Below are 19,980 nucleotides of genomic sequence, written 5' to 3'. Positions count from 1 at the left end.
ACAAGTTTTTTGTTTTGTTTTGTTTTGTTTTAATTTTTATTTATTTATTTATGGCTGTGTTGGGTCTTCGTTTCTGTGCGAGGGCTTTCTCTAGTTGTGGCAAGCGGGGGCCACTCTTCATCGCGGTGCGCGGGCCTCTCATTATCGCGGCCTCTCTTGTTGCGGAGCACAGGCTCCAGACGTGCAGGTTCAGTAATTGTGGCTCACGGGCCCAGTTGCTCCACAGCATGTGGGATCTTCCCAGACCAGGGCTCGAACCCGTGTCCCCTGCATTGGCAGGCAGATTCCCAACCACTGCGCCACCAGGGAAGCCCTCAACAAGTATATGAGGGCCTATCATGTGCCAGCTGCAAATTTGAATACAGCTGTGCTTTCAAATTTCCCCCCCCTGCAACTCACAGTAAGAAATGCATTTTATATTGGGACTCAATTTACACAGATACTCAAAGTTTCATGAAGCCATACTTGAGTATATGAGATGCCTTGATATTTTCTATTTTATTCTTTTTTTTTTTAAGGTTGGGCATGACCAACTAAACTAATTTTATGACTCACTACTTGATCACAGCCCTTAGCTTGGAAAACCCTGAATAAAACATAGGCCCTTCCCGTATGTAAAGCGGCTCCCGACCTGTGGTCGATGACTGGCAGTTATGCTGGGTGAGCAGAGTGCCAGCCTCAAGCGGGGCTAGGGTTTGGGGTGTATACCTTCGGGACCCGAGGAGAGGGCACATTTAGCAAGCCAATCAAAGGTAGGCGCCTGCCTTTCTGCCTTCTTAGAACAACTCAACTTGATAATTAGTTGTTGAAATTGGTTACTTCAATTTCAGCAAACTAAACCAATAGGTCAACCGTTGTTAACTAAGAACAGGCTGCAGGAAGTTGTACGTAAAGGCTGGGTGTGAGTGCATGAGGGTGGGAGGGACTGTCATTTTCATTGGATTTTCAAAGCATTAGGAAATAAAAAATTAAGAATCAGTGCTCTAGAGGTTAAAAAACAGAGCTTCTGATATTCGTGGAAGACAGTAGATGAGAGGGCGTGCAGTGTTAGCATTTGCTGCCTCTGCCTCAGATGTCCTCCATCACCTGGTCCTCCTTCATCACCCTCATCCCATCACACCTCACCCAGGCCAGCGGAACCCTGAGAGCCTCTCCCGGCCCTGCCCGGGGATCGAGGGGGATCGAGCTCCGTAGCTCTAGCAAGTGTCAGCCAGGAGGGTTTTGCTACTTGCCCCAAGGCTCTCCATATGGAACGGGATTTTAGCCTACTGTTAAGCTTAACTCTTAGATAATCATAATTTCCTCACTGTACTTTGCTCTTAGCAGCTCTCTGTAAATCCTTTCAGACAACCCAATAGAATCTCTAGACATTAATCTGCCACAAATCAGAAAACCACATTCCCAGGCCTGTAAACAGTTAACAGGACAGCTCAGTGGGTATGTAGGAACCAAGGCTGATTTAATGCTCTGCTCTTGCCATCTTGAAATTCTGAGGAATTTTTTAATATGATGCTCTATAGTTTCCTTGTGCAGTGGGCCCCGCAGTGTACATAGCCAGTCCTGACTATTAGATAGAATCTTTGGCCTGTTCTTTTGAGTGCCTGTGTTTAGAAAAGTAATTAACAATCCGCTGACTAGACTGTGGTAACCCAGTGAAGTGCTGGCATGGTTTGTACAAACAACAGCAACAAACAAGAAAACAACACACTAGAGTCTAAGAAGTCTGCTGACCTGATTCTGGTGGTGGGAGTATTTATGTAGTACTTAGTAGTCTCTGTAGGGCCACCAGTTAGCTCTGGGTCTAACCTGGGTCTATAAGAGAGCTAGCTCTTACCAATTATTATTATTATTTTAAATGTTTATAAGAAGGGTATTGGAAATTCTTTGTTTTGTCAGATATGAAATACATATTTTTTTTTAAATTAATCAATTTATATATATATATATTTTTTTTTTGGCTGTGCTGGGTCTTCGTTTCTGTGCGAGGGCTTTCTCTAGTTGTGGCAAGCGGGGGCCACTCTTCATTGCGGTGCGCGGGCCTCTCACTATGGCGGCCTCTCTTGTTGCGGAGCACAGGCTCCAGACGCGCAGGCTCAGTAGTTGTGGCTCACGGGCCTAGTTGCTCCGCGGCATGTGGGATCTTCCCAGACCAGGGCTCGAACCCGTGTCCCCTGCATTGGCAGGCAGATTCTCAACCACTGCGCCACCAGGGAAGCCCGCTCTTATCAATTATTTATAGAGTTTCTACTGTGGAGGCCTGCCAGCACTTCCTAATTTTGTGTAGAGTGGACACAATGGACTTCAATTCTTGAAAAGTTTTATTTAGCCATACAATCCTAATATTTCAGTGGGAAAGAAACCTTAATGACATATCCAACCGCTGAGGCCCAGAAACCTGCCTAGGTTACATCACAAAATAGGCATTTAGGATTAGGATTTCAGGTCCTTTAACTTAAGAATCCAATGTACCACCAACAGAGCAATGTCACACAGATTTGAAACTTAACTTGGGACTGCTTAGAACAATTACAGTGAACATTTACTAGCCGATTGTAATTTTTTTTTTCTAGTGGTTGTAAACAGTGGGCCATTTTAGAAAAAGAATATAATGAGGAAACCAATATAGAAAACAGATATAGACCTGTCTGCTCTAGTTGAAGGGGAAGGAAAGGTGGGCCTTCCAGCTCCCAAGGAGCTCAATTTGGAAATGCATTAGCTCTGCAGACATCAAGTCTGCGGCTGCAGGAGCTGCCCAGGGAATACAAGCAAAGGGCTGCCATGGTCTCATTTGCTTTGGTGGTCCCTCTAGCAGCAGCGTGAGGAAACCAGGAAGGTTTCACGGTGGTTCATGACAGAGGTCACGGAGTTGCTGCAGTGGCCTTCAGAGACAGGGAGCAGAAACATAGGAAAGATAGCAGGAATAATACAGTGAACAATCCTGTTGACCGGCTGCATGGGAGGGGTGAGAGCCAAAGGCAGAAATGAATGCATTTTCTGCCTTGGGCAACTAGATGCGTGGGGGCGCCATTTACTAAGAAAAGGCAGGTTAGTGAGGCGTGAGGACACGGGAGCATAATAAACACAGCTTAGGACCCGCTGAATGAGAGGTGGCTCTGGGACAGTTAGGTGGAAACGTCTAGCAGGCAGTGGAAAGATGGCATGAACTCACCCGAGGAAAATACATCAGTGAGAAGCATAAAAGCCCAAGGGTGCACAAGCTAACCCTTGTGCTGGAGAGGAATGACTGGGGTTATCCACTCCCCACGGCGCCCTCCCAAGCCTGGGTGTTTGTAGTAGGTCACCAAACCTTGAGCCGAAGGGACACAGGATTGTGGAATCTCGGGCACGTGCCCTAAAATGCCACCCAGGCAGCTGGAGAAGCAGGTACTCCAGGGGGCTGAACGTCCGGGCAGAGTCAGTGTGCAGTGAGGATTTTGGAAAGCCCTACGGATGACTTCTGAGCATCTAACACCCCTTCTGCTCATGAGTCCAGCTCTGCTTCTGTTCTGTACCAACAGTGGGGCAGCCAGGACTTGTTCGCAGAGAGCCGGCCTGAGCCACAGGGACTCCTCACTCTGGGAGGGCTGGACCGGGAGGGCGCCTGAGGGTCTTCTGGCCATGCCCACCTTTTAGAAACGGGAAACTGAGGACCATTATGAACACTGTAAACGTGAATATCACCCTCATAAAAATAAGCCCTCCAGGGGACCGTCAGAACATATACTGAAGAAGGGTTAGAGGGGGAGGTTGTGCCCCTCTCACTCTCCCATCCAACATCTGACTACGTGATCTTGTAACACACAATACGTATATAATTATACTACCAGATGAGAAATTACACTTGTAATTGTATAAGGCACAATGCATAGCTGTGTTTCTTTCCTTGAGCTCGTCTTATGTTTTAATACTACTCATAATGAAGTTGGGTCTACAGTTTCAACTTAAGAAAAATGAAGTGTCTCAGAAGCTTTGCAAAGAGGTCTCATTCTGGATAAATTTTTTTAAGAGAACTACTTTGGACATATCACAGTTTGCTGTTCAAGGGAACCATCATCAATTCCATTAGGCTGCTGTGCCCTGCTCATAGACACAGCTCTCTGCACCTTAGATGATGTAGATTCTTTGCTGCAAGATCACAGAAGCAGGCTTACTTTGGAAAAGCGTGCCCATCAGGAATATAATTTTTCAATTTTGTATTGTAGTCAAATTAAAAGGTTTTGAAGAGCCTTAGAATTGCTAGCTTTACGTGTATAATGTACCCATAAGTCAGTTCTGAAACCTTCGCTTTGAGGATAAATTGACTGGCTTCAAAAAACATAGTAACTGGCCATGAAAGAACACCTGTCCAAAGAGTGTGGGGAAGTGGGAGAAGCAGGGAGTAGACATTAGAAGCAGCTCTAGACCCAGACGTAGCATGGAGGAGCCCTGGGCCTGTGGCCGTTGCATTTGGTGTGAGATTCACTTTGTATGTCACCTGTACTTGGGAATCTGTGCTGCCCACGTCAGAGGTTCGGTATGGGGCACGTGAGGTAAAGAATGTGAACAGGTATTGAAAACCAGAAAGCCCTACAGGTGTTTAAGCCATCGTGATGTAAGGTGGTGTTGATACTGATGTCAAGGCTTGGAATTTCTAGAGAGGAATGGAGACTAGAGAATTCTAGAGAAAGCGGGGTGTTGGTTGATAGCATGAGCTTGTTTTTCAGATTCGGAAGATAATTGTTTTATTCTGTGGAGAATTAAGGAGACCTTGCAGGCATAGTTTCTGGCCCTGCAAACCCAGAGACGGAGTGGAGCTGATGCTGGGAGGGGCCCAGAGGGGTCAGGGAGTGGCCGCCCCAGAAGGAGACTCACTAGCATTCACGCACTTGCTTATAGTGGAGCTTATTTCAGAGTTTCACAACTTAGCAAGTTACAGCTGGAGAACTACTGAGGACCACCAATGTACCAAGGCTGTTTTCCTGAGGATGTACAAATTGGAAATTATATTACTGATTTTATCATAATGATGCAGAGCCCGCATCCAGCAGCTAAATTCCAGGAAGCTCAAAGACCTCAGTGCTGGGGCTCTAGTTCTGAGTCTGATAAAGACAGAGAGCTCTGGGGGCGGGGTGGGGGGGGGCGGGCCGGGGGCGGGGCTGGAGGAGACAAGGGAAGGTAATTCTCCTGCCTCGTTAGAATGTACTCTTCATTTGATGACCCTCCTGGGAATTGTAGGGTTTCCTTCTGCATCACAACAGGCTGATTCACTTTTTAAAATAATCTCATTTCTATTCACTTTCTTATATGTCCTTTCAAAAACTATTTATATTACAAACTAAACCTTTTCTCCCTTCTCCCTCACTTTCTTCGAAATAGCAACTATTTCTCTTTGCTTCCTGTAAAGACCATTCCCCCCACCCCTTTTCTCAGCAGCTTCATCTTTGTTTCTAATCAGCAGATCTACCTCATGGTATAAGTTGCTTCAAAATGCGTCTCCCATGCACGCTTGTCTCTCCTCCTAGAAGCACAGAATTTCCCCAACATTGGAAACAGGAGTTAAAAACAAACGGTAAACAAGCCTAGAAAATTAGAGGAAACAGAAATATATTAAGTTGCCCTTTTGAGGAGCTGAAGGGACCTTAGTTGTCCGTTAGTCAAGCCCCCTCATTTGATGCCCAGAGAGACTCAGCACTGTGCCAGGTAGTGGCAAAGCCAGGGCAGAGGCAAAAGAGAGCATGCGGGTGGGGTAAGGGGTATGGTCTAAGGTTATGTTAAATTGTAGTGTAACGGTAACAACGATTCTACATTTACTAATTGGTTTTACATTGAAAATTTTTAGATTTTTTAACAAAAGGAGCTAAAAGTTGCAGAATCTTAATTTATGGGACACTGGCAAGGACTCAAGACCAGAAGAATCCCTACAGGTGTTAATAAAACACAGAGTTGCTTTACATTTAATTTTACATCTCAAAGGTGTCTTGGAGCTTATTTAATCCAACTTTTTACATGTAAAGAAACTAAGTCCCCGTGTAGAAGAGATGTATTTTTAATACTTTAAGGCCACAGAGTTGTTAATATGATTTCTTGATTTTGTTGCACCATAAAATTAAACAGATAGAAATCATTTTCAGAAAAGGAGCAAAGAAGTGTTGGGGGGGGGGCATAAGAAACCTTCCCTGATACATCCGTTTGCCCCAAATAACCCCCAAGCCACACAGTCTCAATAAATAGTGTTTGGCAAGCAGGTTTGTCCAATCTGTATGTCTCCGTAAGAAGTTCGCTTCTTCTGATGTTCACTTTGCTGAGAATGGGGCCATCTTTTTCACAGGTGAGATTACTTCTTGATTGAGGGTGGGCACCCAGACATGAGCTAGGTCTTCTCCGCATCCCCCAGAGGGTAGATGCCCTGAACCAGAAGAAGCCCAAGGGGCCACCGACACAAGTGCCAGTCCCGGTGTGGCCATGGTCCACTCTTGTTCCCATTCCTGCTGATGTGCTATGCCTGGAGCTGCGGGTGCCCAAGGGTGCTTCCCCAGGAGGGAGGGGCTGGGTCCTCAGGGCCCACCTGGCACAGTGACCAGCAGGGAACTGGCACGGGAGGCAGGAACAGGTGGTGGTTAAGAGTACAGGTTAACACCTGGGCTCCAATGCCAACTCCTCCGTCTGCACGTTCCTCTTCTGTAAAATGGGCATAATAGCATCAACCTCACAAGGTTTTGTGAGAATTAAGTGATGCAATTCATGTGAAATACTTAGCACAGTGCCTGGCACATAGCAAGGACTCAAAAAAGTTTGGATAAAAGTGAGAAGAGGAGTGGAGTTAGCAGGTGAGGTTGCTCTCCAGAAATCATTAAACGCAGTGGCAAGGCTATAATTAGATTTTACCAAAAGATCTAGAACAGCATGAATTATTTAGTGTCTAAGAATATGGTCCTCTGATACTTGAGTTGGTTTCATATTTAAATGTTCCTATTACATAATTTTTTCAATTACGTGGGAACCATAAAGGCCAGGTAATAACACATGTACCACTATATCTCAACATTCATCATTCTAAAGAGGCAAAAGATACCTCATGAGGCAACATTTTTCTAATTTTGGAGGCAAAAAAGTCCTAGGTTTAAAGAAAAAGTAATTTTCCCCTTCATACCTTTAAAAACATTTACCTTAATTTAAATGTAATTAACATTTAAATGAGAAGTTTCACATCGCAGTTTTCACAGGATTCTAGAGACACCCTTGCAGAGAGGAGACACAGGCCACAGAGCCCAGGACCACTGTATGGAAAACTCAGAATTGCTTGGCCAGAGGATATGATTTTATTTCTCTCTTGAGGGCCTGACTTCTGGGAGATTTCAAATTCTTAACATTTTCAAACGCTTTTATTCCTTTTCTGGCAACCTTCAAACACAACTTTTGCAAATACGTTTCCATTAGTATTTCCCTTAATATTTCAGTGGATTTTTCTCTCCCTGCCCAATTTTAATACGTCTCCATTTCTACTTATTTTTTTTTTTTTTTTTTTTTTTTTAGAAATTCACGTTCTTTTATTTATTTATTTATGTATTTTATTTATGACTGTGTTGAGTCTTCGTTTCTGTGCGAGGGCTTTCTCTAGTTGTGGCAAGTGGGGACCACTCTTCATCGCGGTGCGCGGGCCTCTCACCGTTGCGGCCTCTCTTGGTGCGGAGCACAGGCTCCAGACGCGCAGGCTCAGTAATTGTGGCTCACGGGCCCAGTTGCTCCGTGGCATGTGGGATCTTCCCAGACCAGGGCTCGAACCCGTGTCCCCTGCATTGGCAGGCAGATTCTCAACCACTGCGCCACCAGGGAAGCCCTCTACTTATTTTTAAGGCCTCTTTTTCATACTCCATCTCTCCAGGAAATCAAATCTTCCTGTAATCAGAGGAGTGGCCTAATCCCTCAGCTCAGCACCTGCGGTACCTCACCTGGTTCAGTGGCACCCTCGTCTGAAAAGTGTGGGGATAGCACCTACCTCATGGGGCTGTGGTCAAGGATAAATGAGATAACGATGGAAGAGGCACTCAGTGAATGGTAGCTTTAATCATCATTGATAATATTCTTTTCATTAGTATTTAGAGTTTGGGGTTAACACAATAGGATCATAACTCCTTCACCTAAACTGTGTTCCCACTGGCCATCTTAATGGAACCTTCTTTCCCCACTTAGGATCTGGTGACTTTGAAGTTGCCTGGAATTCCCCCTGATGTGAATTCCACCCGAAGCCTCAGGGTCTCCCAATGGCGCCCTATGGAGCTTTTAATAAAACCACCTCTGCTTCCCACCATTAGCGAGACAGGCCAGAGGCTGCTTCTCCGTGAGCTGATTCACACTAACAACTGTCCCATCGGCTCTTTCAGCCTCTATCCGCATCTTCCAACCCTCAACCTTCTCTGCACATATTCAAATTTCATGGACCCCTGCCCTTTCCTGTAGTCGGCATGCCTGAAATCTCATCTTTTCATCAGCATTTTCCAGTCTCTCCACCTGGCAGCCAGGAGCAGGGATCACTCGGAAAACTACCAAAGGCAATTAATGGCATTTTTTCCTTTGCTTAGTGTGTATTTTCGAGTATGTGCTACATGCCAGGCACTTAGGTGCCAGGGCTATTAGGTGACTGGAAATGATTTCTCACTGCAAGGCCTCACCTGGGGAAGGAGAGGAAAATAAGTCCATAAGCCACGCCAGGGCAGCGTGATGCCAACTGGGGTGTGGGCAGGGCACCCCAGCTGGCGAACTCAGACCTCTCATTATTTTAGAGAAATTTCTAGGTTATCACCCCCCACCCCGCCCCCCATGTTCCGTTCCCTTTCCCCGAGGCTCTGTCCCTCCGCTTAGCACAGCTGAGCACAGGTACCCAGCAGCCTGGTGTAGGGAACGGCACCTCATTTGATTAAAGCAACCCTCCAGAGAGGCTGCAGTGCAGAGACCACTCCTTTCTGGCAGGACCCAGACTTCAGAGCTGAGGGATTTAGCAGCAAGTCCGAAGCGGTTTTTTAAAGAACAGCCATCACACCCCACCCCCCTCCCACCCCCTGGTGCCTAGCACACACCATCCAGTTTTTCCACACGGCAAATACGCAGTCTGCCCTCTGATAGCAGTTGTTTGAAGCATGTCAGGTGGCGCGGTGCATGCAGCCACGTGGCCAGCTGTGGCCCGGCTCCAGATGTTCTCCCTCCGGCCATCACTGCCTCAGTCCCGGGGAGCCACGCGTGTGCCAGCTGGTGCCCGGCTCTTGTCTGCCCTCCCTCCTGGAAACAGGAGCACGGGCCCCCCTGTGTGGAGCCAGTGAGGGCGGGGCGAGCGCCCGTCGCCCCGATTCTCTCCTCGGCCCATCAGGGAGGGCGCTGTGTGCCGCCAGCATCGTCAGAGAACAGGCTGGTTTGCTCGCGAAATTCGGTTTTCCTCTGTTAGAGGCTCATTCTTTGGGTCTGAGGAATATTCTGGGTTGTGAAATTAGCGCCCTCGCCAACAAGACAGGGAACTCCTGGAAGCCGTGGAGGGTTCCTTACGCCGCTGTTTCTCTTCTTAGTGGTCCCAGCGCTTGATACGGTGCGGGGCTCACGGGGACGCTCACCCCGGTGGCGCGGCGTTTGGTGGGGGGAGACTTCTGGAAGGTGCTAGAACCGAGCCGCCTGGCTGCTGTTAGCCGTGCGGCCCTGGGCAACGTGCTTGCTCACGGGACGTCCTCGTGGCAGCGTGAGGGTTTATTCAGTCCTTGACGAATATTTATTAAAGGCTCGGTGGAGCCGGCAGGGAAAAGCAAGTAAAAGTAAATCAGATGATTTTAGACAAGGTGGATGAAGGCGGCGGCGGCCGTTTGGGCGTCATCAGTGTAGAGTTGGCATTTGAACCCTGGGGGGAGGAGATTACTGGGTGAGAGAGAGAGAGAGTCCGCAGAGAAGAGAAGAGGCGCAGCCCCAGCCCGGGGTGCAGCCCCCTCTCCCGCCCCGACACCCCGGAAGTCAGGGAGGACGGAGGAGGGTACCGGGGTCCGGGAGGCGGCCCTGGGCTCTGAGCTTCCTTCTTCCACAGATGTGCACACCCAGCGCTCAGGCTCATTTACCAGCGCGTGTACAACACTCACAAAGGAGAACATGAAGACCGTTAAATGGACGCATTTCTCCGCACGCCTACATTGTTAGTGGGAATTTCGTCAGCCAAGAAAAAGTTTTCAGTAAGACAAATTTCCCAATGGAAACTGCTTCCAGCTCAGGGCTGCCAGGGAGCCAGGTGTTCGCTCCCATTCTGAGAGAGCAGTAGTTTCCTCCGAAGCCCCCCGGACCCCGTGCCCAAGGGTCTCACGTGCCCCATCTGTTGCTTTCATTCCTTGGCAGCTCGGGAAAGCACATTATCTCAGCTTAGCTAATAGTAAACTTTCTAAGCTAAAATTACAGCTACCACCTGCCCCCATAGAAATGATTACCAGGAGCCATGAAGACCTTGGTACTTGGCCTGGGGGTGGGGGGGATCCGCAGTGTTAATTCTGCCTCCCAAGCCCTGATGTCTCCTCTGCTGGTGGGCAAGTCTCACTTTAATGAAGAGGCTCAGTCCACCACCTGCTTGGCATCTGGAGATCAGCCTTCACAGCTGAAACCAGAGGTGCCAACCTAACCTGGGCTTCCCCAGCCTCCACTTGTCATTCTCACTTTCCACAGGCGTGTGTTAAGAAGACAAGAGGTTTCTCAAAATGACAGCCTCAAAGTCTTAGGAAAATTCCACTGACTGATTTCTTTTTTTTTTTTTTTAACATCTTTATTGGAGTATAATTGCTTTACAATGGTGTGTTAGTTCCTGCTTTATAACAAAGTGAATCAGTTATACAAATACATATTTTCCCATATCTCTTCCCTCTTGCATCTCCCTCCCTCCCACCCTCCCTATGACTCTGATTTCTTTTCTATTTTTGCCTGTTTCATATAGACCTCTCCATTATACAGCCTGTGTAGATCAGTGACTTGGGGAAATGAGGTTGTTTTTTGCGCAGGGATTAACTTTTCCAGCTGTGTGGGGTTGGTAACACATGTTAACGTGTCACTCACACGGACACACCAATAGGAGTTGCTTTCCTTTGAATGTCAGCATCTTATAGGCCGTCAGGTTGTCACCAGGCTGGTGAGCTTTGAAATTTCTCTCTGGGTGTCCTCTGCTCAGACTGGCTGCTGCTTGTTGATGTCATTTGCAGACAACGGTGGATCTTACAGTTCCTCTGCCACCACTGTCTCCAGGCGTCCTCATGCCCTTTTCAAGAAATAAGCTTGCACTAGACATAAAATATGAGATGAGTGGTGTATGATAGGTGACCAGAAAGAAAGGAAACACTGCCTTGCATAACTTTATGATGTTTTGTTTACAGAGTCACACCTCACAGAGGCCTCTCTGTATGTTTTCAAAGCACATATAGACAGATAAGATGTGAAAACTGGGTAAAAGCTAAGCTTGGATAAGAGCCCAAGTGAAAAAGGGTAGCATTTTCCTCCCCAACCTGCGGCAGGCAGTCTGCTGTGAGTGGATGTGTTAGAACGACACTCTGGATAGGCCTTCTGAATAGATCAGCTGAAGAGTAGAGAAGCACTTTGCTATTGCTTGCAAGGCGAAGAACAAATCACAAATGTCCTGCAGACTTTGTGTGAAATCCCCAAGGTGAGATGACACAGGTTTGGGATAACAGTATAAAAATGCCCAAAGCCACTGCTCAGTCATTTACCAAGTACTAAAGGCAGCCTGTGCATTGGGAAGACAGGATCAGCCCCGAGAAACACCTGGCCTCAATTCTAGTTCCACTGCCTCTGAGCTGTACGGCCCCTGCAGGCAGTCTCCCTTCTAAGCCTCAGTTTGCTCATCTGTAAAATAGGGCAGCAGCATCATTTTCCTCATAGGAATGTTTCAAGCCCAAATGTATTGATGTACGTGACATCTCTTGACAAACCTTAAAGCACCGCATACTGTTTTTCTAAAAATACTTTCCCAGACGGTATTTAGCCCCACAAGACTCTATACAATATCCTTGTCTTACAGGTAAGGAAGCTGAGAATTGTGGACTAAAAGATCAGGTGTATTACATTATTTGAAGATCATAGATCATTTTTAAAATGGCATCAATTCTCCTACGACTATTGAAATAGCAGAGACATTTTTTAGAAAACAGCTATAACTGGGATGGGAGAACAAGGGATTGTCCCTCTGTCCTGTCCCAGGCCCCTAGTGGCCTCTGTCTTGGCCACTTACCAGGAAAGATGGTCAGTCAGTACCACACACCCATGAAAGGCTGAGCCCCAGCCCAGCCCAGCCCAGCAATTACCATCAAGAGTGTTGGTACCATCTTAAGGGAAGATTGTTCTGTGAACCAAAGAGCTTTCTTGTACAAAAGAGGGAAATCTTTACTTTTCTATTGTAATGAGAATAGAATGCACACGTTTTGTTTTTTCAAAACAGCTAAGCTCTGTTGAAAGAATAATTATGTTCTTGAAATGTCTTAACGGTAAGCATTTCTCTGAGTGGTGAATTTGGAAGTACGTATATACAATGATACCATTTTGTTATATTATTAGAGTATTGGGGGGGGAGCTCCCTCAAGTAAAAATACATTTTATTAATTGATTTCCTTTTTTTTTTTTCTGCCTCTCATTTCAGAACGATTTGATCACCACTGTCCCTGGGTAGGCAACTGTGTGGGGAAAAGAAACTACAGATTTTTTTATATGTTTATTTTATCTCTGTCTTTTCTGACAGTCTTTATATTTGCATTCGTTATCACCCACGTCATTCTTCGTAAGTATGCTGGCGAAATCAGATTACGTATGTAACCATTTGCCTGACTTTAGTTTTCTGATTTAATTTTGATTTAATATTTTGGTCATTCCGGGCTCTCTCTTTCTTCTCTTTCCCCTTCTCCCTAGCCCCCTCCTCGCTTCCAGCCTGCCCCCTTTTTGTTTCTCACCTCCCTCCCAGCCTTGTCACCCCGCCTCTCTCCCTCCCACCCCCCATCCCCATCTTTCCTACAGCAGCTGCCAGGGGCACCCTGGATCAGACTCTTTCACTTACAAGACCTTCTCCTTGATACATGGTCCCTATTCCACCCTCGTGACTTCACTTTCTCTTCTGCTAACGGATCCCCAGGAAAAATTACTCCCACGTTTTCACAAAGGATAATGTGCTGTAATGATACCCATTGAACAAGAGCTTTTTTTTTTTAATGTGATATCTACTTAAGCAGGAATGGTCACCCTCCCTAAAAAAAAAAAAAATGGGGATAAAGACTGAGCTTTCTTACAGACATATCTATAAATGTTAAAGATATATATTTGATAAGATGTTTAATTACCTGCCAGAACATTGGCAAGCTACCCCTGGCATATGAAGGAAGCAACTTTATTAAAAATGAAGTGTGGCTATAAATGACTTTAATATATATTTGCCTAAGCAAATGGCATTTTTCATTACCCTTCCTGAGGTCATAACTTTGAATTTCTTCCATTTCCTGGCCCCTCACTTTCCTGTAATAGGGAGTGATGAGAAGGAAGCCACTTGGCTTTGACCTATAAATGTGAGCCTTAAACTTCCATTACAGTCCCATTAGCAACATTAAAGACCAGCATGGCCTCGGTCCACATTCCTGAAGTACACCCGCCCATTAGCAAGTACAGAGCCTCTCTCTGGAATGTTTCCAGAAGTACCTGGACACACGCCTCACTTGCTTCCCTGCAGCAGTGCTGAAACCACAGTGTGCTAAGGCTGAACTTAGACACACACATTCTCCCCGCTGCTCTCTTGGTGGGGTTTGTACGGGGTCTGGGGGAAGCGGCTGGTATGGAAAGTTTAACATCAGTTCTTTTTAAATATGGGTCAATTTTGGACATGAATGGCCTATCCCAAATTTTCTTAGGCATTTTAAATCCTAGTTCCCATTCTTTCTGACTGAAATCCTTTTATCTGAACGTGACACAAATTTGTAATACATGCTTGGGAACCATAACTTGGTGGGATGGGAAGAAGAGGATTAACGTTGATTAGAGACCCCTTCCACACCTCCTGGGAAGGATGCTGCAGCGCTCTGCCAAGGCACCTCTTCTATTTTCAGAGTCTCAAAATGGCAAAAGTGTAACTAGGGTCCTATGTATGTGTTAATAGACAGTAGAAGCAATTGCTTACACAACTAGAGAAGACAGAAGTACTGATATTCCAGCATATTTATGACACTGAAAAATAGTCTTTAACATCTTATATCTTAAATATATATGTATACTTAACATTACATCTTATATCATCTTTAGCAACTTCAAAATGCCTATCTATCTATCTATCTATCTATCTATCTATCGTCACATTCATTTATGGCCTTGCCCCTACATTCTGGATATCAAGCAGTTTTCACTTGCTCAGCCTTGCACATAAACTCTGGGAACACAAACACACGCGCAGACGCACACGCACACACAGAGGCACACACAGCGACGCCTGCCACCACAGTGGCATTTTTCATCTCCTCTAAAGTTTTACTCACCCTGGTTTCAGCAAAATGGAGCTTGCTGTAGTATATGCTGATGTACTGGTAATCCAGTCTTCCACAAAAAAAGCATTCTGAACTTATCTGCCTGCAAGTTACCCGACTGTTTTGGACAGAAGCAAATAAAAGTTTTCCTCTCCCCTGCTTCTGCATCCTCACTACAAACCCCACTGAACAAGCCCGCCTGACCCCCCATTTGCTCTCAGGAAGGGCAAGAGGTTTTACGAGGCTCCGTGATCCCCCTAAGATTCTGGAAGCCTTGGCAAAGGCAGAGAGCTGTTTGAGAGCAGCTGGGGGACTGTTCCCTGAGTCCTCCCTGCCAGGAAGTGGGCTCTGAGAGGGGACACAGGACAGCGAGGGGTGGCCGGGGAGGAAGCCCGCGGTCACAGAGATTGCTGGGAAGGTGACATCTGGAAGCAGAGTCGGGGAAAGCGATGCAATTTGGGTTCAGTAGGGAAAGAGAAATCATTTCGTCCCTCCTTTTGCCTCAAGATTGTGTCTGCTCTGAGATCTGTCCACGCGCTGGCTTCACCCTCCTGGCCTAGCAGGGATGGAAGAGAACAGCTTTCCTCGTTAGCTCTCCCCCCGGCTGGCATCCTAGCAAACGGCACAACCTCGTGCTTCCGCGGTGGCCACTGGGCTCAGAGGGGATGGGAGCTCGAGGAAGAACTGGAGCCCTCCCAACCTTAGCCTCCCAGTAGCCAGCCTGGCCTCCAGTTACACAGAGGAGTCTGGGGCCCTGCCTCTCTCTCCCACATTGCAGCCTCGCCAGCAGACAAGGCCACAGAGATGCGCTAGAACCAGTCCCATGGCATCTGTCCTCCCCGCTTATCTCACAGCCGCCCCAGGGCCAGATTATGTCCCCAAAACACATGGACCCAGCCTCGCCACCCCAAGGTGGGACCACCAAGAGCTCCTCCATGGGAGCTTTCCTTTTTAAAAAGCATTTAACGCCAATACATAAAATAAAAATCGCTTCTTGTCAGATGCATCTTTACTCAGGCCCCTGCAGACATGTTTTCTTGTGCAGACAGTTCATATTAATATGTCTCAAACCCAGAAAGAATCAGTAATAAACTTCAGCTTTGTGAGTTTGTTTACTCTGGGATGCAGAGAAAGACATCTTTTATACGTAGCCTAGTTTACAGGATGCCCAGGGTCAAAAGTTAACAAACTTTGGGAAAACAGTCTTTCATAAAAGAAGAGAAAAAAATAGCATACAGTATTCTGTTTTCCCATTAAAATGAGGAAAACAAAGGAGTAATCAGAACTATAATTTATGGGAAAGTATGCAGACATCCATCTGCTTTTATTGAAAAAATATCCTGCAGATGTTGGGTCTGCTTATGAATCTGCCATTTTCTTGTTGAATAGCTTCAGTGGAATCTCAGTCTCTGATCAGTGCACTGGGTTCTACAGAACTACAAAATGTAATTATTTAATTGCTCTTTAGACACCTATTATTTTTATGTAGATGAGAGAGCTTTCAGCCTGAAGGCTGTTTTCTGGAGGTGATGTTTGAATACTAAATTCTGCTTTCATTCCCACAGGTTCACAGCAAGCAGGATTCCTAAATGCTCTTAAGGACAGTCCTGCAAGATATCCTTTCTGGCTGTTGTTTTTTACAATGCTAACGTGTTAAGTATTGGACCGGCCTTCTACTCAATAACCTCTTCATCTTGTGCCTTGGCTTTCCTTCTCATAAATCGTGTTGCCTTTCCTTCTGTAAAGTATCCAAAGAACTCCCTAATACTCACTTGTGTGAGTAACAGCCACTGAATGCTTGAACCTCGAAGTGACTCATTTAGCCTTGTTTAAATTGAAGTGCTCTTTCACTAGAAAACTAAGTGTGAATTCTTGCCCCCCCCCCAGAAACCCACACTGATTTGCGTTACATCAGGTTGGTCTGGGGAGAAGTCAGGCTGAGTTCCAACTGACTTCATTTTGATCAGCAGGTGGTCCCTACAGAATATTTACAGACGCCCCTGTGTGGGTCCCGTCTTGGTGCAGTCACCACATGGGGATCCTCAGACCCTCTGTGTGGGTTCTCTCTGGGGGCACAGTTCGGTGTTCCCCTGGGCAGTATGGTTAACCCCGTATTTATTTGTAGGAACAGAACACCTTTGCATAGCCCTGAATGGATTGAAGATGGTCAGTCTCAAGTCATTTGGATTCATCGCATCCTCCCAAACAGTATATATGGGCATGTAGCATAGTATTTTGAAGTTCTTGAAAGAAAAATTTCACCCATTAAGTGCTTGAATGGGGTCCCACTCCCTCTCCTGTCCCCCTAGGTTTGACACTAATTGGTGTAGAGTCGGCCAGCTGGACCCATTGACCTGGCTCCACCTGGGACCCACCTCTCTTTCTTCACATAACCAGTTAGACTGGACTTGAACTCCTTGTCACTCCCAGGAGTAATCCTCACCTTGTGGTAGAGAATTCTTAAAGAATGAAGAACTCTGCTAAGATATACATATCATGTCCATCATTTAGCTGTTAAAATAAACCAGCCCATGTCCCTGGAAGCTGGTGTGTGTGTGATGAGTACATGTGGTCCCATATATGTATACACACACACACACACACACACACACACACACACACACGGTATAAAGTGTCTCCTTTTTGGTGCCTCTGTGTTCATGGGCAGCACAGAATTTTGGCGGCTACTACAGATTCTGTAGTCAGCTGCTAATCTCTTAAAGGGACAAGTACAGATGAAGATGTACAAAGGCCCTTGGAGAGTACATTTCACAGGTATGTCCTGTCTTCTGTTAATGATCTGAGAAGCTAGAGTTAGCTAGAAGTTGGCCAGAAGGAAAGGTTGTGCTGGGAATGAAATTCTCAGCATCGGTGGCTGCTAAAAGCAGGTCCCATGGGAAATGCCATCCTTCGTTTCCCTCCCCAACCCTGCCAGGGGTAACCATCCTCCACCATCATCCCTTCTCTGTGTCCTTCGGTTTTCAAGGCATGTTGCTTTGGCATAGCTTACAGCCAAGCCTTGTCTTTTCTTCCCTGAAGAAGAGGCTCGTCTAAGTCTTGCAGGAAATCAGTTCCATCATGAAAACATGCTGGTCTTGTTAAGTTTTATGAATGCAGCTCAGAACCGGCACTGAGGTCTGGGCTGCCAGCTGGAATGCTTTCTGAAGCCTCAAGAGTGTGGCAGGCTTAGCTACCTCCCCTCCCCTGTCCCGGGCACCTGTGCCTTTCCTGAGACCTTGGGCCCGTGCTGGACGACCGTGTGGCAATATACGCGATGGGCAGCTCTGCCAGAACGTCTTTCTAGAGCACACGTCTGCTTGTTCTCCTGGTTTGGCTGTGCTCATAGTCTGTGTAATCAAGAGCATTGCGTTCCCCAGTAAGGGGAGCAGACGAACGTTGCTGAGAGAAGGAGTGACAGTGTGTCTGAGTGGTGTGCAAACTGTGCTGTTCGTGTGGAAAGGGGAGGAAGGAGAGAAATGCTCTTACTTGTTTCAGAGCAAATTTTAACTTATTTTCCCTTGAAATATCATTCTCAAGTAGAGGTAAAGAGTTTCTCCCATGGCGCGGTTCTTGAAAGCTCATACGAATCTCAGCCACTGCCTTTCCAAACAGTGCTGCCATACCCAGGGCTGAGCCTCTCAACCAACAGCCAGGCATTTTTCCCTTTTACAGGTGTTATCCAGGCATGTCCTCCACATTCAGAAGCTTGGCATCTGCAGCTGTGGCAACACAACCTGCTCTGAGTGCGTGTCAGGCCCCTTACAGCCTCCAGACACAGCTGCAGGGCACCCTGGCAATCCGGGCCAGGGCCTTTCCCAGCACGGCTCTGGCACGTGCCGGCTGTATTAGCTTCCTGTTGCTGTTGTAACAAATAGCCACAAAAAAAGAGGCTTAAAGCAACATAAATTTATTATCACCCGGTTCTGTAGGTCAGAAGTCCAGTAGGCTCGGCTGATTTCTTCTCTGGGTCCCAGGCTGAAACCAAGGTGTCGCCAGCCTGGATTCTTATCTGAAGTCTCAGGGGAGAATCCTCTTCCGGCTCATTCAGGTAGTTGACTGAACTCATGGGGTGTAGGACTGAGGGCCCCTTTCCTTGCTCCGTTCCCTGACTCCTCCCTTCCTCTTCAAGGCCAGCAACAGGGGATCAAATCCCTCTCACGCTCTGAGTCTCTCCTGCTTCTTCCCCTCATCTCTCTGACCTCAGCCAGAAAGGCTCTCTGCTTTTAAAGAGTGGCCGCATCCAGATCATTCAGGAAAATCTCCCCATCTCAAGGCCAATGACCTTCAATCTACAGACTCCCCTTTGCCATGTGGATAATGTATTCACAGCTGCTAGGAATTAGAGCATCTTTAGGGAGGCCATTGTCCTGTCAACCCCACAGGCCTTCAGGTAGGATGTACCCAGGAATCAGGCACTCAAGTGCAGGTGGGTTTGAGAGGATCTCTCTCTGAGCCCATCCAGGAAGCTCACTAGATGTCACCAGGTCACTTCTTGAGTTGACTGTGAATTCCCTCCCTTCCCTTTCTGCCCTTTCTGTTAGTCTAGGAGAGAGGGGGTGGGAGACAAAAATGGATGGGCTTTAAAATATATATATATAATATATATATATACACACATAAGTATACATACACATATATATGTATATGTGTGTATGTGTATATATACATACATATATGTGTATATATATGTGTATACATACACATATAGAAGAATACATACACACACATATATCTCCTGCCCTGAGTTCAGGTTGAAAATGCTAACAGAATGCCCCATGAGGTCCCTGTTGAAGTAGCCAACCCTTCACAATTTAATAGATGAAGTTATTATGTAACTTTCCTCCTGCTGACTTGGTCCCCACTTGGTTTTGTGGTACCTCCTGATCCACTGTCAGGCTGGGCTCCTGCCTGGAAAAAGGTGACCTAAAGCTGAAGCCAAAATATCCCGGGGAGCTGCCCAGCCAACATAGAGACCCTCTGATAAAACCACTCCATCCCTCTCTCGGAATAAAGCAGAACCAAGAGCAAGGCTCGGGAGGAATGTGAAGAAAAGCTGCCAGTAGGGAGGGAGGAGCAGGGAGGCAACGTGAGCGGTCTGGGCAACGCTCCCAACCCGGATCTTCTTTATTTTCTTTGGAAGTAGTGGAGAATTTCAGGAATGGCAGACACACCCATACGAAAGCAAAGTGCTGGGTTTTTTCATTACAAAGCACAGAAACATTTTGTGTGTGCCTGTAACACCTCTCCCCAGTCAATGGTGTGAAGACCTAAGGCAGTCTGTTCTGGCCACGTGTTTTCTGTTTAAATACATGCTTTGGGGAAGATGCCCTCTTATTGAGTGAGTCTATTAAGAAGTGCTGTGTTCTGATGCTTTATCATAAATTCATATTCCAGAAGAAAATGTATGCTTTAGGTTCTACTGGGTTGTGATGTATTTTTGAAAAAATGAGTTCTGGTTATAAGGGATAACATATGTGTGATAAGGTTG

At 46.5% G+C, this 19,980-nt stretch overlaps 1 protein-coding gene across 2 annotated transcripts in view; it reads left to right on the top strand.

Annotated features, from left to right (window-relative positions):
- ZDHHC14 (zinc finger DHHC-type palmitoyltransferase 14) overlaps nucleotides 1–19,980 on the top strand; it is a 276,722-nt gene that overhangs the window by 223,681 nt on the left and 33,061 nt on the right. For both annotated transcript variants that reach the window (XM_007186119.2, XM_007186118.2), the window contains exons 4-5: nucleotides 12,635–12,772; nucleotides 16,058–16,106. In XM_007186119.2, the coding sequence (XP_007186181.1) occupies nucleotides 12,635–12,772; nucleotides 16,058–16,106 (187 nt within the window). The remainder of the gene's footprint in view (nucleotides 1–12,634; nucleotides 12,773–16,057; nucleotides 16,107–19,980) is intronic.

The sequence above is a fragment of the Balaenoptera acutorostrata genome, chromosome 14, assembly GCF_949987535.1.
Source record: "Balaenoptera acutorostrata chromosome 14, mBalAcu1.1, whole genome shotgun sequence".
Classification (NCBI taxonomy): domain Eukaryota; kingdom Metazoa; phylum Chordata; class Mammalia; order Artiodactyla; family Balaenopteridae; genus Balaenoptera; species Balaenoptera acutorostrata.
Note: the sequence above shows the minus strand (reverse complement) of the source record. Positions and strands in the feature narration are given on the sequence as shown.